The 19,429-nt window shown below is 54.7% G+C and overlaps 2 protein-coding genes across 8 annotated transcripts in view; one reads left to right on the top strand and one right to left on the bottom strand.

Moving 5' to 3' along the window:
* Window positions 1-1,400: 1,400 nt before the first annotated feature.
* Window positions 1,401-7,815, bottom strand: FOXA3 (forkhead box A3). The gene is made up of 2 exons (XM_036302998.1): window positions 7,621-7,815; window positions 1,401-3,125 (listed from the first exon to the last, which is right to left on the bottom strand). Exons 1-2 carry the CDS (start codon window positions 7,687-7,689, stop codon window positions 2,142-2,144), a joined length of 1,053 nt encoding a protein of 350 aa, XP_036158891.1. The 5' UTR covers window positions 7,690-7,815; the 3' UTR covers window positions 1,401-2,141.
* A 772-nt stretch (window positions 7,816-8,587) lies between these two features.
* SYMPK (symplekin) overlaps window positions 8,588-19,429 on the top strand; it is a 39,222-nt gene continuing 28,380 nt past the window's right edge. For 3 of the 7 annotated variants that reach the window (XM_036302888.1, XM_036302894.1, XM_036302895.1), the window contains exons 1-7: window positions 8,588-8,727; window positions 13,407-13,482; window positions 13,954-14,076; window positions 14,217-14,282; window positions 15,510-15,563; window positions 15,653-15,726; window positions 18,452-18,578. In XM_036302888.1, the coding sequence (XP_036158781.1) occupies window positions 13,972-14,076; window positions 14,217-14,282; window positions 15,510-15,563; window positions 15,653-15,726; window positions 18,452-18,578 (426 nt within the window). In that variant the 5' untranslated portion in view covers window positions 8,588-8,727; window positions 13,407-13,482; window positions 13,954-13,971. The other 4 variants (XM_036302889.1, XM_036302891.1, XM_036302893.1 and 1 more) reach the window with 4 other exon arrangements.

Genomic DNA, 19,429 nt, shown 5'->3' on the forward strand with positions numbered 1-19,429 from the left:
TGGATGAGGGATAGAGCCATGACCAGGGAAGTCTAATGTGAACTAAGAAAAACACCATCCAGACAACCGTGCCCCCCTGCTCCCGGCTGGCTGCATGACCCCAGTCCCGTCCCTCCCCACCCCGGGCCTGTGTCTCCCCTGTGAAGTCAGGGCTGTGCAGTGCACAGCGGTGTGTCTGAGAGCCATGTCCACAGAACATCTGAGTGACAGACGCGAGGCAGAGCCTGGAGGAACAGACACCCAGGCCCCAGAGCCAGAGGCCCCCAGAGGCCCTCTGTGGCCGAAGGAGGACCCAGCCCCTTCCCCACACACCCGCCTGCAGAAGTGACAGACACGCACCAGGGCCGGGCGACCCTCCATACAACGGTGACAGGCACACAGCAGACAGTCAAAGTATGTAAACACAAGCGGCCTCTCTTGTCAACAGACAGACGCTGACACAAATACACAGGAAACGCGATGACAGGCGCACCTGCAACACAGCACAGTCGCACACTCCTTAGCCCAGCGATGGCGAACCTTCTGAGCTCGGCGTGTCAGCATTTTGAAAAACCCTAACGTAACTCTGGTGCCGTGTCACATATAGAAATTTTTTTGATATTTGCAACCATAGTAAAACACAGACTTATATTTTTGATATTTATTTTATATATTTAAAGGCCATTTAACAAAGGAAAATCAACCAAAAAAATGAGTTCGCGTGTCACCTCTGACATGCGTGTCACAGGTTCGCCATCACTGCCTTAGACCATGGGTATGCAGACAAACCGACACACAGAGACACACACCCAACAGTGAGACCCAGAGAGCCACACACAGCATACGGACACGCACGCAAGAGTCTGGTATCCTAAGGCACCCACAGTAAGCACACACCCAGAGTAGGAACAGACATACCAACACACACCATGAGATAGAAACAATAGTTAACAACACCCTATGGAGCCTCCACAGACATGATGGTGACCCAGAGGCCTTCGGACACAGACATGCACAAGCCCCCCCCCCCCCCCCCACAGCCTCTTTCAGTTAACACCTTGTTTGTCCCTGCTCCGCCACAGCTTAACCAAAAACTGAGCAGCCCCAGGGCCCCAAAGTTGGAGGTGAGGTGTGTGTCTGCGGAGCGGGGGTGGGGAGATGGCCTTGGTCCCTGCACAGCCACCTCCCCCTGCTGCCCTGGCCCCGCTGCTGCGGGGGCTGCTATCTGTGAGCAAACTGTCCTTGGGGTCAGGGACAGCCAAGAGCCAAAGATCAGGTCGATGCCTCCCCGAGCCCCTCCCCCACGGGCAGCCAGCTCCCGGGGGCAGGAAGGAGCAGTTCAGGTGTTCACGTTCCACGGGGCCCACCCACCAAGGAAGAGACGTTCCGGAAGAGGCAGAAATGGTGCCTTTAATGTTCACACACAGCCAGTATCCCACTTCCCAGGCAAGAACCAGACTTCAGTAGAAATTCCCCACACCCTCGCGTCCTTTCCGGTTTCTCCTGAACCAGAGGGGCCATGGGCTCCAGAGAAAACCACGGCATGTTCCTATCTCCATCCCCCGCTCAACTCACACCGAAGAGACAGTGACGACAGGGCCAACACAGGGGCTGTGGCGGCCGTCATGGTGCACATTGGTACATCGATATGTCAGCCAGCCAAGACGGTGGCCATCAGAGCAGCCAGTGGGCCCAGACAGGTGTTACATGGGATGGTGGCCAACTTGGCACCTGCTATGCCAAGAAGTCCACCAAAAAGAAGTGATCACGGTGCCCAACGGGCCAAAGAAATTGCAATTGAAACAGCATCACCGTCGCAACCAAAGCGTCGGCCACGGGGATGCCCATCACAGTGTCCAAAGGGCCAACCACGAGGTCATCCCCAGGGCGGCCATCAGAGCACCCAATGGGCCAACCAACAATGTCAGTCGTGTGGAGGCTTTCACAGTGCCCCACGGCCCACCACGATGTCCAAGGCAGTTATCACAGTGCCCAATGGATTGACATGATGCCCGCAGAAGCGGCAGTCACCACAGTGAGTCACAGACCAACCGAGATGTCAACTGGCGGGGACCGGCCAAGTGTCACCAGGAGGACCAGGCCGCACAGCCTGATGGTAGGAGCTACAGCCATACCCCACCCGCCATGGGAGCACGTCCCTGCTAGGATGCGTTCAGCAGGGAGCGGGAATAGAGGCCCTGGTAGTAGACCCCAGGCTCCCCACCCTCTGCCCCGTAGCCTCCAAACCCCACGTCCAATTTGGGAGGCGCCGGTGTCTGTTCCGACATCAGGTTGTTGATGGAGAAAGGGTGGTTGAAGTTATAGGGAGCATCCAGCTTCAGCTCCCCTGGGAGCTCCAGGCCAGTGAAGTAGGGTGTGGAGGAGGAGGGTGAGCCACAGTCTAGAGCCCCCACATCTTCCCCACCCTGGGCCTCGGGCTCGGGGGGCGGAGGCTGGGGCTGCGGCGGAGAGGTGACCGTGGCGGCCGGGGTGGCGGTGGACGCGGCAGACCCTGCACTGTTCCTGGTGGCGGAGGTCCCGCTGCCCGCTTTCTTCACCTTCTCCTCCAGCTTGAAGCGCTTCTGGCGGCGCAGGTAGCAGCCGTTCTCAAACATGTTTCCTGAGCTGGGGTGCAGGGCCCAGTAGGAGCCCTTGCCCGGCTTGTCCGGGGAGCGCGCCACCTTGACGAAGCAGTCGTTGAAGGACAGCGAGTGGCGGATGGAGTTCTGCCAGCGCTGCTGGTTCTCCCGGTAGTAGGGAAAGAGGTCCATGATCCACTGGTAGATCTCGCTCAGGGTCAGCATCTTGCCGGGCGCCTGCTGGATGGCCATGGTGATGAGCGAGATGTAGGAATAGGGCGGCTTGGCATGGGCCAGGGACCGCCGGTACCCTTTGGGCATCTCTTTCCCGGGCACCAGCCCCGGGCCTGGGCCCCCGTACCCTGAGCTGCTGCCTCCACCACTGCTGGCACCCAAGCCTGGGAAGGTGGGGCCCAGGGGCGCGGTGGGGGCCGGGGGCGCCAGGGGTCCTGAGGGCAGTGGGGAGGCGGGGAGCCCCCCGGGAGAATAGGGAGAGCTCAGAGGGTTCAGGGTCATGTAGGAGTTGAGGGGGGCCATGGTGGGCACTGGGGTCACTGGAGAGTAAACCTGCATGGAGAGAAAGAGAGATAGGGAGGGTCAGGGAGTCCCCACTCGCTGCTGGACCCACTGTGTGTTCATCTGTCTGTCGGTCTGGTGGCTTTGAGACCCCTTCCATCCTTTTCCCTGTAGACGGCTGTTTCTTGAAGTCTTTCTCTCATCCCTCCTCACACACCCCTCCCCGATCCCACCCCCGACCCCCCAACCCCCACGCTCCAATATCCTGGAGCTCATGCTTCCAGAGTTCTCCAAGTGGAGACCAGGACACCCTGGGGGGTGTCCAAGGCCTTTTTAGGGCTCAGGGTGTCTACGAGGTCAAAACTATTGTCATCTAAGGCAAAGGTGTCACTAGCCTTCTTCACTCTTTCTCTCTTGAGCGCACAGGGGAGAGTTCCAGAGGCCACGTGACATATGACGTGGCAACAGACCGAATGCAGAAGCAGCTATGAGAACACAGCTGCTTCCTACGGCGCAGACACCGACGGGATCTGCCAAAACGCAGCGGTGCCACCCCTCTCACGGGATGTCTTGAAATATACTCATTTTAATAAAAAGACATTATTCCCACTAAAAGTTATTGCTGCTTTGGAACTATAGAATACATTTTTCTCCATTTTTATTTCTTATGTGGAAACCATTAAGAGCCATAGCCCACACCAATGGAAACTGCTGGAGGTCCTCAATCATTTCCCGGAGTGATAAGTGATACGGAGACCCCTCAAAGTGAGACCTGCTGATTTACCCAATAACCTAATCTACACGTGTACTCTCCATCTCTGAGGTTATAAAATTACAGTTTTTAATGGGTCAAAACGTTTGACTATCCGAAATCACATGTTTTAACCTCAGATCATCTTACTATACATCATACTTACTATACATCATCAAATCCAGGACGTGACCGTTTGTAAGCTGCAATGTTAAGTATCAGTAAGAATGGGGGAAAACCCACTGCCGATTATAACCCCTAGATACCACTGGCTGTAAAACCCATTCCATTTTCAGAAACGTTCAAATGGTGAAAAAACGTGCATTGGTGAAATGCGGTAGACATTGATAGCTCCGTCTAAGTAACTCTCCACAGGCTTCCATCCATTCCACAAATACTCCCTGGCCACCTGCCCTGTGCCAGGCACGGCTCCCAGCCCTGCACCGACAGCTTCCCTTTCATCTTCACACTATGGGGAGGTGCTACGATGATGCCCATTTTACAGCTGAGCAAGCTGAGTCCCTGAGAGGCTGTCGGGTCACACAGCAGGGAAGGGGCAGAGAGACGGGTGATTCTGAATCCAGACCGGTGTTCTGGATCTTCCTGTAAGAGCAGTGACCGCGCGGACTGAAAGGCCTGCCCTCCTGGAGCTGACAGTCCAGCAGGAAGTGAACAAGATATGGGAACCAGGAAGCCTGGTGGATGGTGCTTTCTCTCTTTCTGTGTCTACTTACTCCCTCCATCCACCGTCTCCCATCCTCTCTCCTCCATCTGCTGGGCTACCCTGCTCCCTCCTCCCTGACCCTGCTGGGGTCTCCTGGCATTGGGGGTGCTGCTCTAGCTCTGGCAGGAGCCAACTCTCGGCCCGTCACTGTGTCTGCAGGTCCCAAGGTGCAGAGAGAAAAGGGACCGCCAGGGTCGCCCGGGAGTCAGGGACAGGTGGCAGCCCACCCGGCTCTGAGTTCCGGTGGGAAACCCTCTCCTCTTTCTCATGTCCATCCAGGCAGCGCCTTTCTCCTGGTCTCTGAGTCTCCCTGTCTCCGTATATATGTCTATCCCTCTCCCTGTCTCAGTACCTCTACGCTCCTTGGCCCTCCCCTTCCCCATCTCTCTCCTCCTCACTGTCTTCCCCTCTGCCTTTCTCTGCTCAGGACTCTCCCTAACCCCGGACTCTCTCCCCCTCTCCCCACCCCCACCCTCTCTCTCCCTCTGTCTCTCTCTCCCCCACACTCCTCTGCCACCCCCATGTCTTTCCCCTTCGGCACACCTTTGTACCTACCTGCCTCCTTCCATCGGTCCCTTTTACTCTCCCCAGAAGTCTCACATTGAAACTGAAGCCATAGCTACTCCCCTCCCCATGCACTGGTTTCCCCCTGGCTATCTGGCTTTGCCCCCCCAGAATAAGAGATGAGTGAGACTGTGACTGAGTCGGGGGATCTACAGAGAGCTCCCAAATCCCTCTGCAATCCCCCCTCCCACTTTTCCAACTCAGCCAGACTTTCTTGTATCACAGAGGGAGACGGACTGGGACCCCAGGGCCCTCTTTGCCTGGCTACCCAACCCACCCGGAAGTCCTCCGTGAGGTCTGACCTCCAGCAGTCCAGCTGCCCTAAACCACCAGAGGCTTTCCCACGCCCTGGGGCTGGGATGAACCCCCAGTGTCCGGGTCTGAGCCGGATTTCCCTGCCAGGGCGGGGCTGAGGTTGTGGGGGTAAGCCCTCAGGGGACATGCACCCCCACCCCAGGAGGGTGAAATTTCTCCCCTTTCATTTCCTTATTGTCTCGAGTTGAGTTGGGTGTGACGGGGAGCAGAGGAAGGCAGTGTGAAACCAGAAGCCTCCTTTCTAGTCCCAGTCCCTGGCCAGAACCTCAGGCAGCCAGCCCCCCACCCTCCAGGAGGCTTCAGGGTTTCGGCCTCTAAAAGCTGGGGCGGGGGGGGGGGGGGGGGGACCTGTGAGAATTGGAGGCCAGGGGGCACAATTTCCTTCCAGGCAGGGAGCCAGCCTGGGGGTGAAAGTATCACCCCAGCAAGACCCTGTGGAGGGCTGCAAGCAGTGTGGGGGACCTCTCACCTCTCAGTTGCTGAGTGAGTGCAAATGTTTCTCTCTCCACAGTCCTGACCCAAGGGGAGGAGGTGGCTCAGCTGAGGGGGAGGCTGGGGAACCCTCAGACAGCATTTCCGTCTCCAGCGCCCCATATGTCAACTCTCCCAAAATATGCCCCCCAAGTGCGGATCATCTCTGGACGGTCCCTCAATTCCTGACTCAATTTCCACTCAATTGTCCCCTCCACTTCAAATTGTGTCTGTCCCAAATAAAAACTGCCCTATCCTAAACTCCCCCACAATTTACATAAGAGGTGCCCACGAAAACACTGATTTCTAGTTGGTTCCCTGAAATCATATTCCTAGACTCTGAACTCTCCGGGGGCTCAGCTGGCTCCCCCTGACCCCCACCCCGCTACCTGGGAGCCTTCACCTCCAACCACCGGGTCTCCACGGCTCCACACTTCCAAACCCCTCCCTGGTCAGCCTGCCCCACCACCCCACGTGCACCTAACACCTCCACAGCCCCAGGACGGGCCCCTCCCGGGCAGCAGGCCAAGCCCCGAAGGTCTGGGGATCCAAGAGTCCCACCCGACAGCTTCAAACCCCAGACCCATAACTCAGGCACGTGGGGGCCCCTGTGATGCCCAGGTCTGCCTCAGAGAGCTCAGCCCGCCCTCCCGGACCTCCAGCCCACAGCCCCCTTCCAGGTGAGGAAGCGAGGTGTCCAGATCCCCATAACCCTCAGCTGGGACCTCCTTCCCCTCCACAATGCTGACCGTAGAGTGAGCTAAGGAGAAGGAGTCCTTGCAGCAAGAGGAGTGGGAGTCAGACGGGAAGGATTCTACCTGCTGCGGGAGCGGGAGTTAAGACAGGCCCCTGCCCCCTAATCCAGGGTGGTCTAGCAAGAAACGGGCTGCTGAGGACATTAGCAATTACTGGAGAATAGAGAGAGGTGTGAAAGCTGAAACCCTCCAGCCCCGAGGAGGATCCCCGCTGAGGGTCTCTAAGAACAATGAAGCCGTGAAGTTCAGCTGGAAGGACTAAGGGTCAGGAGGAGAGATGGGGGCGGGGAATGGACCCCTCTCCTGCTCTCCCGCGCCCAGCTCGGGCTCCATCTGGGCCTCACCCAGCTGAACCCCAACTCTCACCCACCTGTTGTTTCAGACTCCCCCAAACCGATCTCCATCTCTTATTCCTGAGCCCTAACCCTTATTTCTGACCTTACCTTACTTAGCTCGCACTCTCGCCCTGAACCCCCACTGATTTCTACCCGCAGGACCCCCATCTTTAACACTATATTCTAACCCGGGGCTCCCACCTCGGATTTCCCTGAATGGTGACCCCTTCTTCCATCTCTTAGCTCCTGTCCACCCGCCGCACCCCGACTTTGATCCCCTTCCTAATTCCCCAGCTCTGCCCCTACCTCTCCTGCTGTCCTGGAGGTCGGACTCCTCGCTTGGGTTTGTTCCTGGGACGCCCTTGCATTTGGGGTCGCCCCCACCCAGGCCTCGAGTGTAAGCCGGGACCTGCCCCTCGCCTCCGCTTCCCTGGCCCCCATGGACACCGCGCTCCGGCGCCGGCCCCCCGGCCCTGACGCCCAGGCACCTGGCCTCCGAGTCTGCAGTTCCTCTGCTCCTCGGCCCCGGTCGGGGCGCCCCTTGGAGCCCACACCCCGGTGCTCGCCCCCATGGAAGCCCGCACCTCGATCCCCGGCCCCCGCTTCCCGCCCGCCATCCCCGCCGACACACCTCGCCCGCCTCCGGGTAGTAGCTCCACTCCGCCAGGTCGTGCGCCTCCATCTTCACCGAGCCCAGCATCCCCCGGGCCTGCGCCCCCACCTGCCCCCGCTCCGGCCCGGGGGGAACCGAGCGCCCCGGATCCCTCAGCCCGCACGGCCCGCGTTCCGACCGGCACCCGCCCGTCCGACTGCCCAGGGTCCCCGCCGTCCCGGGCGCCGCGGGAGGCGGCCAAGCTTTATAGCCGGGACGCCCCCCCCCCCCGCTGCCCCCGCCCTCCCCGGGCTCCCCTCCCGCGCTCGGACTGGGGCGCCCCCTGCGGGATTGCGAGGAGACAGACCTCAGGCGCCGGGAGCCGCAGCCCGCGGGCCGAGCGCTGGACGTGGCTGGAGCGCGAGGGCGCTACTGGTAGGAGGCACCGCTGGTCACCGAGGCCGAGAGGGCGGGACGCCGGCCCTTCTGCCCCGGCGGGTTTCAGCTGCTAGACGGGAGCGGGAGGAGAGCCGGGGCTCAGCATGACCGCCGGGAGGAAGGGGCCTCAGAGCGCGGGGCACTCCCGGGCTCCAGATACCGCCACCGGGACGGGTAAGAGACCCCGAAACCACATGCCCATTGGACGGGCTGGGACACGGACGCTTCCGACAGCTGCAAATGCTCCAAACTGTGCCAATGGTGGGACCAAAGGTGGAGGCGAGTGGGGCCTCAGCTCACACACCCCTCGGGCCCCAACCCGCCGTCAAGACCTAGGAGCGACGCCACCCAGACTCTCCGCACTCCCTCTACCGCCGGCCGTCCAGGGACTCGGAGCCACGGAACTCCATTTCCCAGAATCCTCTCTCCCGCCCCGTCCCGCGCCTCCGCCGAGGGACTACATTTCCCAGAAGGCACGACTTTCGAAGACAGGAAACGAAGAGCCCGGAGACGTCCGGGCGGGGGCGGGAGGCCGCTCGCGCGGCTGGAGGTCGGGGCGGGCTCGGCCTGCTGCGCGGACTCCATTTCCCGGCGACCCCGCGCGCGCCGCGCGTGCGCCGTGCGGGGCGGCGAGCGGAAGATGGCGGTGGCGGCGTCAGGGAAGGGGTGCTGCTGAGGGTGCGCCACGGGACGGAGGCCGGAGCTGCGGTGAGCAGGGCGGGCGTGGGGGCCCGGGGCCCAGGGAGGAGGGACCCTGAGGCTGCAGGGCGCTGGCGGAGGGCTGGGGGCGCTCCGAAGAGAAGGCAGCAGTGACGTTTGGGACCCCGATTTCTTCTGCTCTGGACCCTCCCGTGCTCCCCTCGGGGCAAAGTTCCAACGTGGCCCCCGAGGCATGTCCGCCCTCGGCCGCGGCTCTGCCTCCGCTGTCTCTGCTCCTGCCTCCCTTCGAATAGCCGCTCTGGCCTTTGGTCCCTCAAACGCGCCATGCGCCTTCCGGCCTCGGGCGTCTTGCACGTGCTGCCCCTCCGCCTGCAACATCCTGCCACCCATTCTGCTGGGCTAACTCCCATTCATCTTTCGGGTCTCAGCGCCAACGTCACTTCCTCTGCCGAGTTCTCCTTTCCTGTCCTCTGTCCCGAAATCTGCCCATTGAACGCTCTCCTAGGTCCCAGTTCCTTTGCTTTGTGTCACAGGTGATCTAATTTGGGTTTGGACCTTTATTTGTTTGGCTGTTTGAATAATCAAATACCGTGAGCTTCATGGGGCCGGGGCTGGGTTATGTATGGTCACTGCTGTGTTCCCAGCACGACGCTGGCCGCACTGAAGACGCCCAGTTGGTATTTGTTGAATGAATGAAAGATGGCAGGAAAAAAAAAATCCAGCCCTAACAGGTTTGGCTCAGTGGATAGAGCGTTGGCCTGCGGACTGAAGGGTCCCAGGTTCGATTCCGGTCAAGGGCATGTACCTTGGTTGTAGGCACATCCCCAGTTGGAGATGTGCAGGAGGCAGCTGATCGATGTTTCTCTCATTGATGTTTCTAACTCTCTATCCTCTCCCTTCCTCTCCGTAAAAAAATCAATAAAATATATATATATATATATATTTAAAATCCACATAATAAAACACTATGCAACTGTAAAAAGGAACGAGGAAAGTCTTTACACACTGATACAGAGAGGGCTCCAGCATATATTAAGCGAAGGCAAATGAAAAGTAAGATGGTGTTTATTATACTGTATGCGCCCTTTTTATTAAAGAAGGGGAAATATGGATATAAACTTTAAAAAATAAAGGCTAAACCAGAAAGTGGAAGAGGAAGGACAGGTTAAAAAAAAAAATTGGTGGATCTGAACATATCATCGTGAAAAGAGTGGAACGGTTCATCATGAGAAGGCTCATTATGCTCGAATGGGCGACGGGTATGCTGGTGGTTGGGAGGCCGTGCCCCTTGGCTGGCATTCACAGACCTGGAGGGGAGAAGCTGTCCCTTTTAAAGAGGCAGTGCAGCACAGTGGTGAGGGGGGTAGATTCTGTAGCCTTACTCCTACGTCTGCATCTTGCAAACCGTGGGCCTTTGGTCAGGGGACTTGACCTCCCCGGCTCAATTGGTTGAGTGTCGCTCCAGGTATGGAAAGGTTGCTGGTTGGTACCTAGTCAGGGCACTTGTTAGGGTTTCTGGCTCAATCCCCCAGTAGGGGGTTTGCAGGAGGCACCAGATTGGTTTCTCACATCAATGTTTCTCTCCCTCTCCCTTCCTCTCGCTCTAAATATCAGTAAAAATAATTTTAAAAAATAGTACCTGCCTGGAAGAGTTGGCGTTGTGAGGTTAAATAAGTTCATACACAATAGCGGTTAAGCCTGGCCGGTGTAGCTGAGTGTATTGAACGTGGTCCCATGCACCAAGAGGTCGCCGGTTCAATTCCCAGTCAGGGCACATGCCCAGGTAGAGGCCTCAACCCTTCAGGAGGCAGCGGATTGAGGTTTCTCACTCGTAGATGTTTCTCTATCTCTCCATCTAAAATCAATAAAAGCATTTTTTTAAAAATATATTTTATTGATTTTTTACAGAGAGGAAAGGAGAGAGATAGTTAGAAACATCGATGAGAGAGAAACATCGATCAGCTGCCTCCTGCACATCTCCTACTGGGGATGTGCCCGCAACCCAGGTACATGCCCTTGGCCGGAATCGAACCTGGGACCTTTCAGTCCGCAGGCCGATGCTCTATCCACTGAGCCAAACCGGTTTTGGCAATAATAAAAGCATTTTTAAAAAGAAAAGAAAAATAATCATTTTGTTAAAAAAATATAGTGGGTATTTTTCAAACATTCTAAATTTTTTTAAATTTATTTTAGGGAGGAAGAGAGGGAGAGAGAGATAGAAACATCAGTAATAAGAGAATCATTGATCAGCTCCTCCTGCACGGCCTCTCTGGGGATTGAGCTGGAAACCCGGGCATGTGCCCTGACAGGGAATTGAACTGTGACCTCCTGGTTCATCGGTCGATGCTCAACCACTTAGCCACACTGGCTGGGCTTCAGACATTCTAGAGCCAAAGGGCAGGGATACTAAGCCCAGTGATTGGGGAAGCCCTTTGGCATTCACTGGGCAGGTAATTACTGAACACTTCTTAGGTGTCAATCACTGTTCCATAGTAGGGAAACAGAATGTAAACACACACACACATCTTTGCCCTCAGGGAGCTTACTAATAGGAAGTTCATTGATGATAAATGACATGGAGAAAAATAAAGCAACACAGATGGGGAGGGAGAGGAAATTGAAATATCTCACAGCCAAGATTTTTCAGCTGAAACCTGGAAGGCTTGAGGAGGGCGGGAGTTGTGCCTGTCTCTGTAGAGGAGGAGTATTCTAAGCAGAAGGAAGAGAAGCACAAAGGTTTTGAGAAGGGGCATGCTGGGCATATTTAAGGGAAAACAGGAGGCCAGAGCAGAGAGAGGTGAGGGAAATGAAGGCAGCGGTAGAAGGGGCCAGATCCTAGGACGGGTGGGCAGCCTTTTTGTGAGTGCGTGCCAAAACCAGCAAAATCTCTGACTCAAAATTCTTCTGCGTGCCAACCCTAATGTTTTGAGAACATGTTATGCCTACTTGATATCTCTTACGGTGTACGGATGTGAAGAACCTTGAAGAAATAATAAAATTCATTTGAGCGACAAAAACAGTATATGGTGAAAAATACATACATTTATTTATTTATTTATTTATTCATGTATACATGTACACCGATAGCCCGACAGAAAACTTTATGACTCCGTTTGATACTATCAGTGGGACTTTTGCTGCTGCATCACTGATGACAGAGATTTTGCATCAGGTTCATATTTCGTGACCTTCAGAGATATGCACGAGCTACTGCTTTCATCCGTCAGGCTACTCCTATGACGAGACTTAACAAAATTCATCACTGAGAACAAAGATTCACAAGCGTGTGTGGATGAAAATATGGAGAGTAACTCCGTTGCAAAGTTTTTTAAACAGAAAAAATTTTCTGGAATGGCATTCCAAGTCCTCAATAGTTCGTTTTCGACACTATGGAAATTGCTCTTCCCCCTCTCTCGTCAATCCATGTCTGTGGTCTTTAAGATAACTTGTTATGTAAAATTATTTATTTATCTAAGATGCACCTACACTGAATTTATCTGAAAAATAAGAAAGTCGATATTAAGAAAAAAATTGTAAATGGAAGATTTTAAGAGAGGGTTTCCCGTGCCAGCAAAAGTTACTGGCGTGCCATGTTTGGCACGCGTGCCAGGGGTTGCCCACCTCTGTCCTAGGACGTCTTCTCGGCCTTGGTGAAGATGTTGGCTTTGACTCGAAGCAAGATGTGGGGGTGACGGGCAGAAGCGAGACTAGGAAGCACGCTATTGGCTAATCATTCATTCAGCAGATACCTGTGTACAGTATATATGTTCCTTTTAAAAAATGCATCTTTTTTAAAAATATATTTTTATTGATTTCAGAGAGGAAGAGAGAGGGAGAAAGAGAGACATTAATGGTGAGAGAGAATCATTGATCGGCTGCCTCCTGCACACCCCCTACTGGGGATTGAGCCCCAAACCCGGGCATGTGCCCTTGACCGCAATCCAACCTGGGACCCCTCAGTCCGCAGGCCGCTGCTCTATCCACTGAGCCAAACCAGCGAGGGCATCTTTCTTTCTCTTTTTAATCATATATACACAATTCCCTCTCTTTTGTAAAAAGGGAACACACAGTAAACATTATCTTCCACTTTGCATATTTTCACTGAATGCATGCTGAGGCCCACTGTTTATTAGTGTATAGAGACTGTCCTCGTTCCTTCTTTCCCCCTCCCTCATTCCTTTTTACAGTGGCGTAGTATTTTATTATGTAGATATGTCATAGTTTTTTAGCCAGTCTCCTTATTTGAGAACGCTTGGAATACTGGTAGTCTTTAGGAATAGTTCTGTGGTTGGTATCATTATTTCATAATTGTGCCAGTGTGGCTTTGGGACAGGTGCCCAAAAGTCTCCCCTCCCCATCCTACCTGACTTTTTTTTCTTTAATTGTTTTTTAATTTATTTACTTTGACTTATTGATTTACTTTTATTTTATCATTAACTTTTAGAGAAAGAGGAAGAAACATTGATTTTTTAAAATATATTTTATTGATTTTTTTACAGAGAGGAAGGGAGAGAGATAGAGAGTTAGAAACATCGATGAGAGAGAAACATTGATCAGCTGCCTCCTGCACATCCCCAACTGGGGATGTGCCCGCAACCAAGGTACATGCCCTTGACCGGAATCGAACCCGGGACCCTTCAGTCCGCAGGCTGATGCTCTATCCACTGAGCCAAACCGGTTAGGGCGAAAACATTGATTTCTTGTTCCGCTTATGTATGCATATCTAGGTTGTTTCTTGTATGTGTCCTGACCGAGGATCGAACCCGAAACCTTGGCGTATTGGGACGACGCTCTAACCAACAGGTGAGGACACAGTATTATTACCACCGGTTGAAAAACAGCTCCATAGCATTCTAGAAAAACGGCTGAAACATAATTTCTTTAACTAGGCCGTTTCTTGTGTATTGAGTCCTTACTGTGCAGGACTCTGCAACTAGTCCCTGTTTTAGAAAGCTTGCTCTGGTGTCCAGTCCAGAGCATACAGCTCAGATGGAGAGACCCTGAGGCCAGCGAGGGGCTGCTGTGTGTTCACTGGTTCATCACTCAGCAGATGTCTGCAGTCAGCCCGCTGGGTGCAAAGTACTGGAGGTGAGGCTTGGCACTGCCTCTGACCCGAGAGACCTCAGTCTCCCCCAAATTACAACCCTCATGGACCCGTACAGTTTGAGACAGACTCTGAGACTGGGAGGGGCTTCGGAAAACCCCACAGGCTGGGGAGGAGGGTGGAGCCTCTGGGTGCTGAGGGGAAGGCCGGCCCATCTCTTTCTCCTCCAGGGCGTTCGGGCGGCGGCCATGGCAGGCAGCAGTGGGGACAGCGTCACCCGCCGGAGCGTGGCGTCACAGTTTTTCACGCAAGAAGAGGGGCTCGGTATCGATGTCATGACCACTTCAGAGAGAGTGAGCATGGAGAGAAGGTCTTGGAGTGGGGGGCACCGCCCCTGTGTGGGTGATCCACCCCCAGCTGGCAGCCCAGGGAGCGCTGAGGGGGCTGGGCTGGCAAGATGAGCACCACCACCTGCCTCTCCCCCTCCTTCTAGGTGGTCGATCTCCTGAACCAGGCGGCTCTGGTCACCAGTGAGTCCAAGATCACACTGCTCAAGCAGGTGAGGGGCAGGGTGTCGCTGGGCAGGCAGGGCGCGGGGAGGGGCTTGGGAAGCTGTGAACAAGAAGACGCTGGTGATGGCACTGTGTCCCCATCCCAGCACTTAGGTGATGCGCGCTGTGGTGCTCGGCGCTGTTCAGCCCACCCTCCTTTCATTCCCACCAAAGCTCTGGGGCAGGGTGATGTCACCCCCGTTTTATAGGGGGAGAAGCAGTCTCAGAGCTTAAATACCAGCCCAAGGTCACTCTGCTGGGAGCTGGATTCCAGCTCCAGATCCTGAGCTCTTCACCCGCCGTTTCCCCTCTGCCAGGGTCCTGCCCAGTGGGGCAGACAAGCAGGTCACGTGACAGTGAGGCCCCAGAGTGAGCAGAGTTGGGGAGGAGGCAGCCAGGGGCTTTGGGGCTCAGGGAGGGCTTTCTGGAAGCGGGGACATCTGAGCGGAGACGTGGAGGATGAGGACGGAAACCAGCCAAGAGTGGGAGGGGGGCTTGAGAAGAGGTCACACTAGCTTGTGCAGAGGCAAAAGAGGACATGGGAATTAGTGTGGGGCGGGGGTGTGGTTCAAAACAGGATGCAGGTGGAGTTCAGAACCCCAGTCCTGCTACTGGCTCAGCACGCAGCCTCGTGCAGCTGACTCCCCCTACCAGTGGAGTGGGGTCCTGAGGGGCCGCCCTCGGGGGAGGTGCCGTGAAGGTGACTCAACAGCAGCCCCTGGGTCATAGGAGCCAGGCCTGTGCTGGCACCGGGCTGACATGAGCATGCCTGCGGGAGGCGCTGATTCCAAAGAGCCTGGCCAGGACCAGGGCCTCAGGCACGGGTTCTCAGGTCAAAGTGCCTGCTGGCCTGTGGCCGTGTGGGTGGGGAACAGAGACCGAAGGAGAGTGGGGAGCTGATGACGGCCGAGCCTCGGGGAGGCAGGAGCCTGCAGCGCTTCCCTCTCCTCTTCAGCCCTGTCCGTGTGTATCACGTGCTCACTGTCCACCAGGACGTGGCCTGGTGGGACCTTAATGAGACTACACAGCAGCCCTGGGAGTTGTGTGTGAGATCCCCACGCACAGAAGAGGCTCGGGAGAAGCCTGCCAGGCCCCAGTGCGCGTGGCAGAGCCAGGGTTTGAACTGAGTCTGTCTGCGGCCTGCCCCATGTCCTTTCTCCACACACTCCTGTCTGCACCGATGGGACCCTGGATTTATATGGTGTTCCTCCTCCCCATCCCTAATCTCCTTCCAGGTCCAGGAACTGATCATCAACAAAGACCCCACCCTCCTGGACAACTTCCTGGATGTGAGTGACGGATGGGAGAGGGCGTGGGGCAGGGGTGAGGGGATGGATCCTGGTGCCACCCTGACACGCCTTCTTCCTGATGTTGGCAGGAGATCATCGCGTTCCAAGTAGATAAGTCGATTGAAGTGCGCAAATTTGTCATCGGCTTCATCGAGGAGGCCTGGTACGGGGCCCCGGGAGTCGCCCTCTACTCCCCACCTGGCCCTGCCCTCATGCCTGCCCTGCGCTTCCTAGACCCAGTCAACCCCCCAGGCACAGACTCCCCAGCAAATAAGTCAGAATGTTGGAGTTGTCCACGGTAACCTCTGCTTCGCCCACACTTCACTTCCGTCAGTGAGGACCGTTGGCTGTGCCTTCAAAATGTAAACAGCATTGACCGTCTCAGCTGCTCCCCTGGCTGTCACGCCAGCCGCCATATGTCCCCCTGGGTGACCTCAGTGGCCTTCTGTCTGGCTTCTCTCTTGTTTACTTGAAGAAATGCACACGACAGACAATTAACTGTTTTTAAGTGAACTCTTCAGTTGCGTTTCGCACATTCAGAATCTAGTTCCAAAACACTTTCATTCCCCTGAAAGGAAGCACTGTTCCCACTGCCCGCTTCCTCCGCCAAAAGGTGGATCCACCTGGGCCCTCCCTGCTCCCAGGCCTCCTGGCCACCGCCTCTCAGATGGAAACCCACACTCCTCACCCCTGCTCTTCCTGGGCCTCTCCGTCTTCACTCACATCTCTTGGCCTCCCTGTGGCTCCTCAGAAAGTGCTGTTCTGCTTCATAGCCCCTCTGCTTGCAGCAGTGTATCTGCAAGGGACGCTCCCCTCCAGGGACCCGCTCACACCCTCTGCCTCTGTCTCCCTCAGCAAGCCCTTCCTGGCCATGCCAGCACAGCCCACTCCTCTGGCACCCCTTCTGCACTCTTTTTTTGTTGTTGTTTTGTTTTGTTTTAGTTCTTTAATTTTATTCATCATACTTTTGTAGTTTTCCTCATATATGCACTCTTGTTTATTTAAAAAATATATTTTTTTTCTTGATTTCAGAGAGGAAGGGAGAGAGAGATAGAAACATCGATGATGAGAGAATCATTGATCAGCTGCCTCCTCCACGCTCCCCACCGAGGATCAAGCCCACAACCAGGGCTTGTGCCCTGACCGTGATTCGCACCGTGACCTCCTGGTTCATAGGTCGACGCTCAACCACTGAGCCATGCTGGCTGGGCTGCACTCTTCTTATTTTATTTTTTGAAATATATTTCATTGATTTTTTACAGAGAGGAAGGGAGAGAGCTAGAGAGCTAGAAACATCAATGAGAGAAACATCGATCAGCTGCCTCCTGCACACCTCCCACCGGAGATGTGCCCGCAACCAAGGTACATGCCCTTGACCAGAATCGAACCCGGGACCCTTCAGTCTGCAGGCCGACGCTCAATCACTGAGCCACGCCGGCCGGGCTGCACTCTTCTTTATAGTGTTCTTGGCGTTACCTTGTTGCATCCGCACAAGCATGTCAGCTCCATAGGGCAGGACTTCTCTAGTGCAGACCTCTGTGTCCCAGTGGCTAGAACAGTGCTGGCACACAGGAGGGGCTGAATATGTATTTGTTGGGCAGGAATTTAAATCAGAATAGTAACCACGTGGAGTGCTTACTCTGCCACACACTCTTAACTCCTGTCCTCTGTGGTCGCCTGTAGTCTCCACCGTAGCCTTCCGGATGGAGACTTGGTTTTCCTCCTTTTATGGAAAGGGAAAGTGAATGTTAAAGGGACTTGCTCAGGCTGACTCAGTTCTTCATTAAACATTTACCAGATGCTCTGACGGCGAGAAAACAAAATAGCCTTTATTTTGTGAAGTTTCTCATTGTCAGGCACTGTACTAAATGCTTTCCCTACTTTGTTATTCAACTCTCAAAAAAATACTGTGCATTTTGGCCCATTTAGCCAAAGATAAAACGGACTCGGAGAGAGGAAGTGAGTTTCTTGAGGTCACACAGCCAGCATGTGGCAGGGCTGGGATTCTAAACCGGGTCTGTAACACCATTGCCCAACGTCCACCTGTTACTCGGAGAGTTTGTGCTAAGTTTCTGAGTTGCAAAAAACCCCAGCAAAATGATTTGTTCAGCCGCTGCATGCGACTTGCCTGCGATGTGCCAGGCATTTGTGCAGGCTGTAGGAATATGAGTAAGAACAGATGTTGTTCCTGCTTTCCTGTAGCTGACAGTTGAGTTTCATATTTTTTGACTAATTAGCTTCAGGTTGAGTGTGAAATGATACTTATGGTCTGAGTTCTAGGTGTGGCCTTTAATTCTTTATTATGTTTATTGAAGGCCTTTCATTCTTTCCTTCAACAAAAAACGAGACTGCTAGTACTCAGACTGAAAAGGGTCCCTCCCTCCCCTCATTCAGAGCCCTCAGACTTAGGTAAACAAACCAGTAAACAAAACTAGTGATTACGTAAAGCAACGTGTTCTAAAGTAGTGATGGCTACTATTAGCCAAATGCTTTCTACACTGTTCTAAGCACTTCGCATGTATTGCTGCAATTTTCAAAACAAACTATGAGGGAGGTACTGTTTTAAATGAGACAGAGTTGGTTGCCCAGACTCATACAGGCGTCTAGCTCTGTTGCCCTTACTTGAACAGCAGGGGTCTCTTAGGGCAAAGTGGGGGGTGCATGAGCAACGTAGATAGAGGGTTCAGGGGGCAGCTGTGTCCGAAGGCGCCAGCCACTGTTCTCAGCGTCCGGATGTGCTGGCAGACGAGAGGTGCACTCCCTGCCTTCGCCCCCCTCCATCCCAACCTCCTGACACACTGACCCTGACTTCCTTTTCCTCATGGAGCCCAGGTCCCTTTCACCTGCCCAGAGGCGGACTTGATTTGCCCTTTCTCCTCCCCCCGCAGCAAGCGGGACATCGAGCTGTTGCTGAAACTGATCGCGAACCTGAACATGCTCCTGAGGGACGAGAACGTGAATGTGGTGAAGCGGGCCATCCTCACCATGACCCAGCTCTACAAGGTGGCCCTGCAGGTAGGCGCCCGCCCGCCCGGGCACCCTGGCGCACACGGCGCATTTGCAGGCTCACCTGTCGGTCCAGAACCAGGGTCGGGTCAGATTCTTCCTGAGCAAGAGGTGCTGTTGGTCTTTGGGGACAGACAAGGGATCTGCTGTGAATGTTGTCTGCTGGTCAGGGACCACTGTGAACCCGTCCGTTTATACATTTATGCGTTCAGCAAGCATTCCCCGAGGAGCTCTTCTGTGACCAAGATGGGCCGGTCCTGCCGTCATGGTGCTCATGGCCCAGTGAGAGACATACCCTAATTAAAGAATCACAGGCCCTGGACGGTGGGGCTCAGCTGTTTTGAGTGTCGTCCCATGCACCGAAAGGCCGCTGGTTCGATTCCTGGTCAGGGCATATACCCAGGTTGTGGGTTCTATTCCTGGTCGGGGTTCGTGCGGGAGGCAGCTGGTCGATGTTTCTCTCTTACATCGATGTTTCTGTCTCTCTCTCCTTTCCCTCTCTCTCTAAAATGAATAAAAACATACTTTAAAAAAAAAGAATCACAGAAATACTAATTTGGGCTGTAGTTAGTGCTATAAGGAAAAGACACTATGGTGTGTTCATTAACGATCATGTAAAGATGAATTCATTTAGTCCCTGCCTCCCCCGCTTATGGTCAGCGTGGTTATTCCTTTGTCTTGCTTCAGATTTGAGCCTTCATCACTCTGGGTGGTCACTGTGAACCTCGTGGCAGGACCAGGTCTGTCTTGGTCACCCCCGGGCCCTGTCCCCAGTGTCCCTCAGCACAGGGCTGCGGGCAGAATTGTAGCCCAGTAAGTGTTTCCCAAACGAAATTTTTTTCTTAATTTTTTTGTTTGTT

The sequence above is a fragment of the Myotis myotis genome, unplaced genomic scaffold, assembly GCF_014108235.1.
Source record: "Myotis myotis isolate mMyoMyo1 unplaced genomic scaffold, mMyoMyo1.p scaffold_m19_p_34, whole genome shotgun sequence".
NCBI lineage: Eukaryota > Metazoa > Chordata > Mammalia > Chiroptera > Vespertilionidae > Myotis > Myotis myotis.

What these genes read in the sequence shown, in the direction of transcription:
- FOXA3 (XM_036302998.1), bottom strand. Translation starts at nt 7,689, where the DNA reads ATGCTGGGCTCGGTGAAGATGGAGGCGCACGACCTGGCGGAGTGGAGC. An exon ending in ACTACCCGGAGGCGGGCGAG is followed by an intron (nt 3,126 to 7,620) that starts GTGTGTCGGCGG and finishes CTCTCCATGCAG; the next exon opens with GTTTACTCTCCAGTGACCCC.